General features: G+C 50.3%; 4 protein-coding genes across 4 annotated transcripts; all 4 read left to right on the top strand.

The window, feature by feature from the left end:
* Nucleotides 1–214: 214 nt before the first annotated feature.
* N0V89_009972 (uncharacterized protein) lies at nucleotides 215–1,524 on the top strand (the record flags this gene model as incomplete). Its single annotated transcript, XM_056218717.1, has 4 exons — nucleotides 215–220; nucleotides 285–1,055; nucleotides 1,121–1,225; nucleotides 1,282–1,524. 4 exons carry the CDS (start codon nucleotides 215–217, stop codon nucleotides 1,522–1,524), a joined length of 1,125 nt encoding a protein of 374 aa, XP_056067982.1.
* Nucleotides 1,525–2,489: 965 nt separating this feature from the next.
* On the top strand, nucleotides 2,490–4,585 carry N0V89_009971 (uncharacterized protein; the record flags this gene model as incomplete). Its single annotated transcript, XM_056218716.1, has 4 exons — nucleotides 2,490–2,792; nucleotides 3,373–4,266; nucleotides 4,319–4,406; nucleotides 4,470–4,585. 4 exons carry the CDS (start codon nucleotides 2,490–2,492, stop codon nucleotides 4,583–4,585), a joined length of 1,401 nt encoding a protein of 466 aa, XP_056067981.1.
* An 888-nt stretch (nucleotides 4,586–5,473) lies between these two features.
* On the top strand, nucleotides 5,474–7,424 carry N0V89_009970 (uncharacterized protein; the record flags this gene model as incomplete). Its single annotated transcript, XM_056218715.1, has 9 exons — nucleotides 5,474–5,638; nucleotides 5,693–5,810; nucleotides 5,871–6,025; nucleotides 6,078–6,134; nucleotides 6,189–6,281; nucleotides 6,340–6,691; nucleotides 6,744–6,771; nucleotides 6,839–6,934; nucleotides 7,016–7,424. 9 exons carry the CDS (start codon nucleotides 5,474–5,476, stop codon nucleotides 7,422–7,424), a joined length of 1,473 nt encoding a protein of 490 aa, XP_056067980.1.
* Nucleotides 7,425–9,165: 1,741 nt separating this feature from the next.
* N0V89_009969 (uncharacterized protein) lies at nucleotides 9,166–10,010 on the top strand (the record flags this gene model as incomplete). The annotated part of the gene is made up of 2 exons (XM_056218714.1): nucleotides 9,166–9,316; nucleotides 9,364–10,010. The coding sequence occupies 2 exons, from the start codon at nucleotides 9,166–9,168 to the stop codon at nucleotides 10,008–10,010; spliced, it is 798 nt and encodes a 265-aa protein (XP_056067979.1).
* Nucleotides 10,011–11,135: the final 1,125 nt, after the last annotated feature.

The raw sequence follows: 11,135 nt of genomic DNA, 5'->3' as shown, positions 1-11,135 counted from the left end.
CGCGCAGTCTGCGAATCTGGCGGGACTCGCCGTTGGTTGTCTCTTGTTTATCCCTCTGACTGTCAAATATGGACGCCGACCGTCCTATCTCATATCAATCGCGGTTCTAGCTGGAGCTACTTGGTGGACATCGAAAATGAATACAAAAGCTGAGCTCATAGTAACCGCAGTCATTAGCGGCCTGGCCGGCGCTATAAACGAGACTGCTGTCCAAATGACGGTAAGGTCAAATGACGTATGCTCTCTGAGATGCCTTCTTTGCTAATCTTATTCCGCCACTATAGATCGCCGACTTGTTCTTCGTCCACCAGCGGGGCGCCGCAAATGCTGTCTACTTTGGCGCCGTTATGATGGGCAGTTTCCTGACGCCTCTGGCCGCCGGCTCCCAGGCCGCCAGCCAAGGCTGGCGATGGTCCTATTACACTCTCTCAATCTGTCTCACCATTCTCTTCTTCCTCTTTCTCGTCGCCTACGAGGAAACCAAGTTCGTACCCTTGTACGTGGGTTATCCAACCGCGGATCCCACCACCCTTCCTTCAGCCCAGGGTGAGGATCTGAAGACAGCTGGTGGCAGCAACGAGTCTAAGAATCTCGACACACTCACCAAAATGGATTCGCCTTCAGTGTATGCCACGGCGTACACACCGCATACGTATCGTCAGCGCATGCGGCTATGGACGCCAACAGATGAACCGCTGGGGAAGCTGTTTTTGCTGCCGCTGCACGTCGTCACACTTCCGCACGTTCTGTTCACGGCATTGCAATTCGCTGCCGTTGTGGCGTGGCTAGTTCTGGTCATGGCCATGATCTCCATCATCTTCTCAATGCCCCCTTACAGATTCACCACCGCCGGCGTCGGATACATGACATTGGGTCCCTTTGTCGGAAACGTCTTCGGCACCCTCTATGGTGGGCCGCTGTCCGACTGGATTGTCGTGCGTCTCGCTCGCAGGAACGGCAATGTGTTTGAGCCTGAGATGCGTCTACATCTGCTGTGCGTGTCCGTCGTCAGCATGGCCGGTGGATTGATCATGTTCGGTGTCACAGCTGACCGGGTGAGAAATGCGATTTTTAAACCTTCTTATTTATACAGTGGAGAACCTGCTAATACTTATGACAGGGAATGCATTGGATACTTCCCAGTATCGGTGGTGCCTTCTTCGCCTTCGGTATGGGTTCCATCGGAGAAATCGCATTCACGCTCCTGGTCGACAGCTACCGCGATGTACGTCTGAATATACCATGTTCTATGGAAACTTACTAACTGCTCTACCACTGTAGATTGTCGCCGAAGCCTTCATTGTGGTAGCCTTTTTCCGAAACGCTCTTAGCATGGCTGTGCCATTCGCCATGGTGCCGTGGTGGAATAGCATGGGCCTCAGCAACATGTTCATCACAGTTGGGTGCCTGTCCTTCTTTATTGGGCTACTCTACGTACCGTTGCTCCTCTGGGGCAAGCAGATCCGCGTGAAACTGGCGCCCAGGTATGAGGGATTGGTGGCTAAGAAGAAACTCATCGGTTGATAAGGCAATTTCGAATCCACCGACCACAAAGATTCCGAAAGAAAGTCGTTGCGATCAATTTCAAGGGGGGCTTGGGGCATGTCAATGGTACTCTGAGTGAACTTCAATGTCATAATGTTAAATCGCATGGACACTTCGTAGCCTTGCAAGAGAATATCAACACTCCTAATTTGCCTCGATATGTACTCACGATAAAGACTTCTGATGCGTGTTACAACCTATTCAAGCCTGTATTCACTCGAAGCCCGCCCAGTCCAGTGTCTGACAAATGCTTCTAGGTGAATGCCACATGATCTTGGCCTGCCACGTTACCCGGTGGAGTTTCAGATAACGACGCACCTGATAACGTTGAGAGTAGAAGAGTAATGAATTAGCTAAGAAGGAAAATCTGCCCATATACACACTAACACTAACTCCTTCCGAACACTTGTGAACATCGCCACTGCTCCACGGCACCCCCGGAACCGTTCCGCTCGAACGTTTGAAGAGCCAACAATTCCCATCATAGTTTTTGAGTAGGGCACTGCTTGCACTTCGCATGGTCTCATGTTCAATCGCCCCACTAAGTTAGTGGTGGAGAAGCGCTAACATCGCGCTCGCTGTTCCGCGTGGGGCCCAGTCGGGCCACAGAAACGAGACTAAACCACATCGAGTCACTGTATGCGCCGGAAGCCTCCTCGTCTACTTGATCGCTGTTCCTCTCCGGAGGTGTAAGGTTTATCTATCAACATCTCAGCCGCAATTCCGGCATTCAATACCCCGGGTCAGTCGACATCGTGTTCCTTCAAGAGCGAGCTTGAGAACAGATATACGCGGAAGAAAACAAATCAAGATTCCCAGCACTGCTGATCTACCACTGCATCCAACCTCAGTATTCTTTTAGACCTTTTAGGGCGCTTGAGATTTACTGGTAGAGCTGCTTCTCTACCAACACAAATACTCGATATCTGTTTCCCACCCCAAGCATGGCCGTGACCTGGCAAGAACTCGCCGCAGCGCATCGAGCTAGGCAGCAAGCATCCATAAACCCGGAATGGATTTTGTCGCCAGAATCACTCGCGAAGCTCGCGGGCACCGGGCTTCCCGATGAAGGACGCTTGATTGAGCGCCGAGTCGTAGAAAAGTCAGGGCTCCTAACAGACAAAGAGCTAGGGATTACAGAACACTACAGCGTTAGGGCTTTGTTGAATATGATGGCGACAGGCAAACTCAGCGCCTTGGAGGTGACTGTTGCGTTTTGCAAGCGAGCTGCCCTGGCTCAGCAATTGGTAAGCGGCGATGGGAAACCTCTGATTACGATATGACATTTTGATTGCTGATGTTCTACGTGGAACAGACGAGTTGCTTGACCGAGATATTTTTCGAAGATGGCTTGCAGAGAGCCAAAGAGCTGGATCGCTATTTTAGTGAGCACAAGAAAACTAAAGGACCGCTTCATGGGCTTCCTATAAGCATCAAGGTACTTTTGCACGATTGTTGCCCAGATATTGCACTAACCGACGTGTGATGACAGGAATGTTTTCAGGTCAAAGGCCAATTTGGCACTTTGGGCTTTGTAAAAAGCCTTGCAGCAGGGTCGGCATCTTCGAACTCAAATGTGGTCGAGCTGCTGCTTGATGCAGGGGCTGTTTTATATTGTAAGACGAACGTTCCGCAGACGATGATGGTATGCATTTCCTGACATGGTATTCCTCCTCGATGACCGGCTCTCCAATTCCTCCGACTTACGTTGTTCGCATTCCAACACTTCCTGCTTCCTGCTTACTGTTTCTCACTCCCTTTCCCTATTCGAGCTACATTGTCCTTTTCGCTCTGCTATTGAAACATGCTAACTGGATTTGCTAATAGACCGCTGACTCGGAAAATAATATCTTCGGCCGCACTCTGAATCCACTCAGACCTAACTTGACAGCAGGCGGCTCTTCGGGTGGTGAGGGCGCGCTGGTTGCCTTTCGAGGCTCTCCAATAGGTGTGGGAACCGACATTGCTGGCTCTGTTCGTATCCCGTCGCTGTGCTGCGGCGTCTACGGCTTCAAACCTAGCATCGACCGCGTTCCGTATGGCGGCCAAGCTCCCTTTCCCTACCCAATGCTCCGCGCCCCAGGTGGAATCGCCCCAGCTGCCGGACCACTAGCCCACTCAGTCGACGATCTGACGCTCTTCATGCGGGCTGTTGTTGGCAGCAGCACCCCGAATGCCTCACGCTACGACCCCAAATCCATTCCTCTGGCCTGGCGCGAACTTGAGACATACGAAGAGAACAAGAAGCTGACTATTGGCATTCTCACTGAGGATCCAGAGTACCCTCTACAACCACCAGTACGCCGCGCACTTGACGAAGCCGCTGCCCGGCTCACCCGTGCAGGACACCGTCTAGTTACACTGCCTCATAATGCCGCTAGCAGCGCTGGGCTCGGTGGCCGTCTCAGTTTCCAATACTACACTATCCTACCTTCCCCAGATGAAAAGCCATTGGACCAGGTATTGGGCGAGCCACTCGTGGCATCATTAGCTAAGGGTGTGCATCCCTTCACAGGAGGTTTCCCCGTCGATCCGGCTCTGGAACTACCACAACGAATTCATGCATTGACGATGGCGCGCGATGCCTATGCTGCCGCCTGGCATACGCTGTGGCGTAAATACGAGCTGGATGTCGTGTTGGCACCCGGGGCGGCTACGACCGCCGTGCCACATGACTCTTACGGCGTGCCAGTGTATACATGTATGTGGAACCTAATCGATGTAAGTCATCCCAGTATTTATACAAATTGGATACGCGCTGACATGGTTATAGTATCCTGCTGGTATCATCCCATTTGGAAAGGCATCTAAGGACCTCGATCCCCATCCCCAAAAAGCGGTGGGACCCTTCGAGCCCGACTGTAAGTACCGTCCAAGAGTATGCGCAACATAATAAGACGAATGGGAATACTGACTTCAGACAGATGATCCGAACGCTATGGATGGAGCTCCGTGCGCAGTGCAGGTTGTTGCGCCACGACTACAAGACGAGGAGTGCCTGCAAGCGATGCGCATTATTGATCAGGCACTCAAGAACTAAGAAATCTAGCTCGTAGGGCCATCATAGATACATAGGATTGCAACAGATTACGACAGAGTGCGTCAGAATATGTAAAAAAAAATAAAAAATTCACAGAATGTGACGACTACGCAGTACGGCGCCACGGTACAGCAATCGTATGCATGGACAAGGATGGCCGGGTAGGCATCGTTTCCGACATGTGGCGATCTCGCGGACGTACTGATAGGGAAGCACACCAAGCGACCATCGGGATCCATGTTTCAGAACCCTTTAGATATTCGCCAACCGGCTTTAGCCGTTCAGGGAGTGTATCTTACTCAATGACCCATCCGCAATGTCCCTTGAAAGAGGAGATGGTTGCGCTCAATTTTCGAGATAACCGCTCGACCAGCATCGCAAGTCACCTTACTGTTTCGGCATAGTCGAAATCGATGTTTTGCGTTTGTAAGGCAGGTCCATTGCCAAATCTGGGTTTCGCTTATCCGCATGGCTAAGTCCGCCAATGAGCGTCAATTCAGGGTGTTCTTATGCAATGTTTCGTTATCTGGTGATTGGGCCCCGAGACCACGCGTCACGTCTTCGAGCGCTGTCAAAGTCAAGACGGCACAAGCGACCCAAGCAATTTCAAGCTTCCGTCCCGACTGCTAGAGCCCGGTTTGAATATTGCATAGCATGTCGGGATGTGACGCTCGGATAAGTCTGGCAAGAATAAAGATCGGCCACTTGCGGTGCTTGCATCGGTGCTTAAGATAGCTACTTTCCCCCAGCTTCTTCGCATCCATCGTTGGGGATTTGAGAAGCCACTGGAACGCCATCATGAGGTCTACAGGTATTCTTGTGGTGCTAGCCACGAGCTTGCTTCACGGTGCTCATGGATTATTCCCTCTTATGGGTGAGGTTCCACGCATGGGTCTCACTGCGGACGAAGAAGCAACTTTGACCGATGACGCCGTCCCTCTTGTTGGTAACGGAACTTTTTTCCAGCCTATTGACCACAATGATCCTTCGAAGGGAACCTTTTCCACGTCCTTCTGGTATAATGCTACTAACTGGGGTGGACCTGGTTCTCCTGTAAGACAGAAAACGGTATCCTTCTACGTGTGAATCCTGAATAATGCTTTCCAGGTCGTCGTGTTCACCCCAGGCGAAGTCGCAGCCGCAGGATACGTTGGCTATCTTACACCACGTACACTAACTGGTGCTATCGCCGCCGCCATCGATGGCGCTGTTGTCTTGATAGAACGTAAGGATTTATGATCGTAACCTGCAAATCAGACGAACGGACAGCTGATTGTCGCTGTAGATCGATACTGGGGCGATTCGAGCCCATGCGAGAATCAGACAACAACTTGCTTGCAGGATCTCACTCTCCAACAAGCTGTCGATGACTTCGTTAACTTTGCACAAAATGCGCCCATTCCATTTGATCCCAGCGGTTCTTCTAATGCTGATAAGGCAGTATGTGCGCCAAGTTTGAACTTTACAAATAACACTGTTAACCTTGAGATAGCCTTGGGTCTGGGTGGGTGGTTCTTACTCTGGTGCCCTGGCAGCTTGGATTGAGAAGGTGCGTTGCCCTGAAGATAATCTGTTCAAGAAATGGAAGCTAACCATCTCAAAGTTGTCCCCTGGAACCTTCTGGGCGTACCATTCCACTAGCGGTCCCGTTGAGGCTATCTACGATTATTGGGAATACTTCTACCCTATCCAGCAGGTATGTCCAATCGTAATACGAAAGCAAGTGCACTACAATTCCTAATACATTTAAAAAGGGAATGCCGAAGAACTGCAGCCGCGATTATGAAGCGATCATTGACCATGTCGACTCCGTCTTCCGTAACGGTACAGAAGATGAGAAGGCAGCCCTGAAGCAACAGTTCCTCCTTGAAGATCTCGCCCACGACGATGATGCTGCCGTCGCCATTTCATCTCCAATCTGGGCATGGCAGAGCATCCAATTTACCTCCGGCTATTCGCAATTCTACCAGATGTGCGATGCCATAGAAGGCGCAAGTGGTAACTCTAGTGGGAATTACACGTCTGGCTATGGCGACAAGGGTGTTGGCTTAAAAAAGGCGTTGCCTAATTTTGCGGCCTGGTTCACTACCAACTACCTTCCAGGATGTAAGTCCCAGATAGCACCTCATCATTCTTCAAATACTTGGGTGGCTACAAGCGTATACTGACTGGGCGTCTCTTAGATTGTGAGTCGTATGGGTACGATGACTGGTCTGGAGAAATGAATGTACAATGTTTCGATACGTACAATAGTTCGTGGGAACTCTTCAACGACTGGACACCCGATAATGCAGGAGACAGACCATGGACCTGGATGACATGCAATGAGCCTTTCTTCTACTGGCAAACGTAAGTGACGGTCCTCGAATTTGCCTCTACAATGAAGTGTGATGCGTCTGCGGTATACCATACTAATAGCATATATTCTAGTGGCGCACCTGAAGGAATGCCGACGGTCATGACTCGCCTGGCAACAGCCGAATACTATGAGCGCCAATGCTCACTTTACTTTCCACCCGAGGGAAACAACACTTTCCGCAGCGCTCTGGGCATCCGCGAGGACTACGTCAACGACCGCACAGAAGGATGGTTCAATACCGACGCTCCCCGCTTACTGTACGTGAACGGAGAATTCGATCCGTGGAGATCGGGATCCGTCGCCTCCGAGTTCAGACCTGGTGGCCCGTTCAATGGGACCGAGGAGACGCCCGCTATTCTTATTGCTGGCTCGAGGCATTGCAATGATCTCATCATGGGTAATAGTGTTCATCCACCTGTTGCAGCGGCACAGGAGGCCGCCATTAGTCAATTTGAAGCATGGGTTGACGAATGGAAATAGAATGGGAAGTTTAGCCCAATGGACGATAACGGGAAGAGATAATCGGGACTCAAGATACTCGATAGTCAAGCGTAGCCAATCTCGTTCACTTGCCCATACGAACTGTGAACTAGGATGGTGTATTTACTGCCTAGGTCAAGTTTCTTAACGTCTCCAGCGGTGTATCCTGGAGCAGGTGTTGGAAAACCAATCAAAGGTCGAAGACGGTGTTCAGTGTTAGATGGGCTTGGTGTAACGGCAGTGAAGATTTGTAACCTTGGTAGGCATGGAGCAAGACACTTGTTTCCACCTTCATCCAAATTTTTCTGCGTTTTGGACATACCATCAAAGGGGAAAGGAACCCGCTCTGAGGCCCTGGCCTTCCGATCCACAATCCTTCACTTCGGACGTTAGTCCGAAGTGCCATGGCATTGAACGCCCACGCCTTTATGCAGCTGCAATTAGTTATTGATCGGTGAGAAGTCTCGGAGGACTACCGGTGAGTTGCGCTCTGATAAGAAACGGACCTTGAGCACGTTAAGGTCACCAATGTCCAGCGAATTTAGTTTCTTAGCGCGAACCACAACTCCTAATGGATACAATGATTCCATTACGACATTTGTCGCGCCTAAGTCGTACGAATACGACTTTTTACAGTAATAAGGAGGCGGATCATCTTCATAACCACTTCCATATCCTCCATAATCTCATACAGGGAGCGATTACCGGCCAAATTAGTTGTCGAATACGAAATATCTAACGAATATTCGCGCAGTTGTAACTCAAGCTCCCGTACACAGGGCGGGCAGCTTTCAGTAGGGAACTATTCCACCGCTTCAGCATACCCAACCGCAGTTTCACAGCGTCTCTGTGGACCTACCAACGCCGCTCGCTGTATGCCATTCTTGCAAAATGTAGCACAGTCTAGACAGATTTATCTCTGCTCCAGCGCGCTGGTGGGGAGATCAATCGGATCTCGGGGAGATTGTGGGGTACATATAACTAGCGCGAATATCCCAGCACTATATTCCAAACCACAAAGTGGCACGTGGCGAACCTCTCCTCTACAATACTATCCTCACGGGACAATGAGCGCCGAAATGGTGCTTGCTCAAGACTAATGAGACATACACACTCCTGGACTGACAGGGAATTTGAGCAGTGTTCGGTGTCGAAGCGACATATCGCGCATTGTCGGCCGAACGGAGGCTTGCATTAGCATTTTGCGGGGAGCGACCATGTGGTACAAAAGTTGGGGGATTTTCCGAGCTGCGCGTACATCTTGTTGAAGCGAACACCAATTGTTCCGACAAATACAACGTCCCCTCGCTGGTCTATGGGCCGAAAGTCACACAGTTGGCCTTGTTTTCTGATTTGTCCAAGGCGCCAAGGGCCAGTTCGCCCGGATATGAACTGCATCACCCCTGGTTCAGATTGGCTCCTGAGAACAAATTATCCTCCTAATGCCCCAAGTGGCTATTCGTAGCCAAAAACTGTTGTAATCCGAGGTTCCGTGCCGGACTAGAGCGTGCTCCATGTTCATATATGGCATGGCAGGGATAGGTGGCGTTTCGCGCCGCCATCTCCAAATTTTTCCGTCCTTGAAATAATGACAGTTGCTGGTAGCGCGAAAAGGTAATATCACGAAGACTGCGATGAAACTGTATATATACCGACGTTCTTGAACCTGTAAATGCGTTGTTCAAGCTGTTCTACGAGACTACAGTTCAATCACCAAATCCTCAAATATCATATCGACAACATGAAGTTCTCATCGGAGCTATGTGCCACGGCATTGTTCGCGCTCCCTGCGCTGGCTACTCCAGTAATGGAAAAGAGGGCCACACCGACAATTTATCTTGCAGGCGACAGTACCATGGCCAACAAGGGCGCCAACGATGGGGCTACTAACGGTAGGCGTATTACTATCCGGTCATGAACTTCCAACTAATGAATGTAGGATGGGGCGAATACCTGAACAAATATGTCACTGTACCCGTCGTCAACAAAGCCCTGGGTGGCCGCTCAGCCCGCAGCTACTCCAACGAGGGGCGCTTCACTGAGATCGCAGGCCTACTTAAGTCAGGAGACATCGTGGTCATCGAGTTCGGCCACAACGACGGTGGTTCACCAACTTCTAGCACCGACAACGGGCGCAGTGACTGCCCCGGCACCGCCGAAGAAACTTGCATATCCGGCAAAGATGGGTCGACCGTGTACACCTTCGGACATTACGTCAAAGCTGCCGCTAAGACTTTCATTGCTAAGGGCGCAACTGTCGTCGTGAGCAGCCAGACCCCTAATAACCTGTGGGAAGGTGGATCTTTCAGTACCTCGGCGCCCAGATTCGTTGCGTACGCTGCGCAGGCGGGCAAGGAGATTGGCACTGGTGGATCCTTTGTCGACCACTTCCAAGCCGTTCTCAATGCGTACAGGAAGTTGGGTAATACTGCAACGAACGCGCTTTACCCCAACGACCACACTCACACTAGCCCTGCTGGAGCCGATCTGTCGGCGCAAGCTTTCGCGCAAGCGATCAAGTTGAATCTGAATGGGACTACGCCAATTGCGTCCTATCTGAAGTCAGGCAACCCCACTGTATGGTAGTCTTTGAGTTTTCTATGAAGTATTTGCGAGATTTTGTGCCAATTCGGATTCAGTGAGTGAGTGAACATGACCCGCTTGGAAATCGGGACTGCTGCCCTTACGATCACTCTTACGTGGCTGATTTTAGCATAACTGCCCTTATTAAGACGTACCTTTATGGTGGCAATCCAGCCCTTGGCTACGACCGTTTCCCTAATCGCTATGATCGAGTCCGAACTTGCACAATTCCGCCTCCTTTGTGAAGCCAGTGATTTTACCTTGTTGTGAGAGCGGAAGTACTGGCGGCATCATGTGCGAACGCCACCAGAGTACACCCAGTTATAAAGGAATTATCAACACCAGTCGCGTATAAATTGATCGCGATCAAAAGTGCGACCGAATCTTTGGTCGAGTCGTGACGTTACGAAGATACCATATGACGCGAACCCTACTAAGCCTACATGTTTCTTTGTCTTATTATCTATGCCATACAATAGATCTTCTTCATGAATGAAACTTCGACGCAATCCCATGATGGTCAGATCAGAAGCGTAATCATGTGTAAAGATCGTAGATCCATAAATTCTACATCATCACCTGCCGCCATTTGACAACGAGTTGATATTTGCGTGTGTGTTTGACAGTAAAATGATATAATTTACTCCAGCACATAGTGATTGACAACGTAAGAAAGTACCTAGGTAGGGTTATGTGACGCAGTTTCGCGACTGGACGTTGCCCGGTACATGATTTCAAGCTCAACTCGATCAGCATAAACAGATAGTGCAATTATAGACTAGGATGCTATCGGCTGAGTCCACTCCATAGCGAATAGGCAGGTAAAAAACCAACACGGCAGTAAATGCGAGCGTTCCTATCTCACCCTCCCGGGGGTAACGTCGCCAATACACGTTGGCATCGCTTCATTTACAATGGCTTATTCTTTCCTCTCTGCTCCCTCACTTATCGTTACTCACTCACAAAGTAACTCACCAGGTCTCCCTCACTCGATCAGCTCCAGTTCTCTTCGTATACAGGAGCCCCCTTCTCCCTTCTCCAACAGCTTCCTCACTTCTTACGTACAACTTCCATCCTCTCCCTAACACAATATACCCAATCAAATCACAACCACACCAGCCATCGAAG

This window comes from Didymosphaeria variabile (genome assembly GCF_027946475.1).
Source record: "Didymosphaeria variabile strain IMI 356815 chromosome Unknown scaffold_7, whole genome shotgun sequence".
Classification (NCBI taxonomy): domain Eukaryota; kingdom Fungi; phylum Ascomycota; class Dothideomycetes; order Pleosporales; family Didymosphaeriaceae; genus Didymosphaeria; species Didymosphaeria variabile.
Note: the sequence above shows the minus strand (reverse complement) of the source record. Positions and strands in the feature narration are given on the sequence as shown.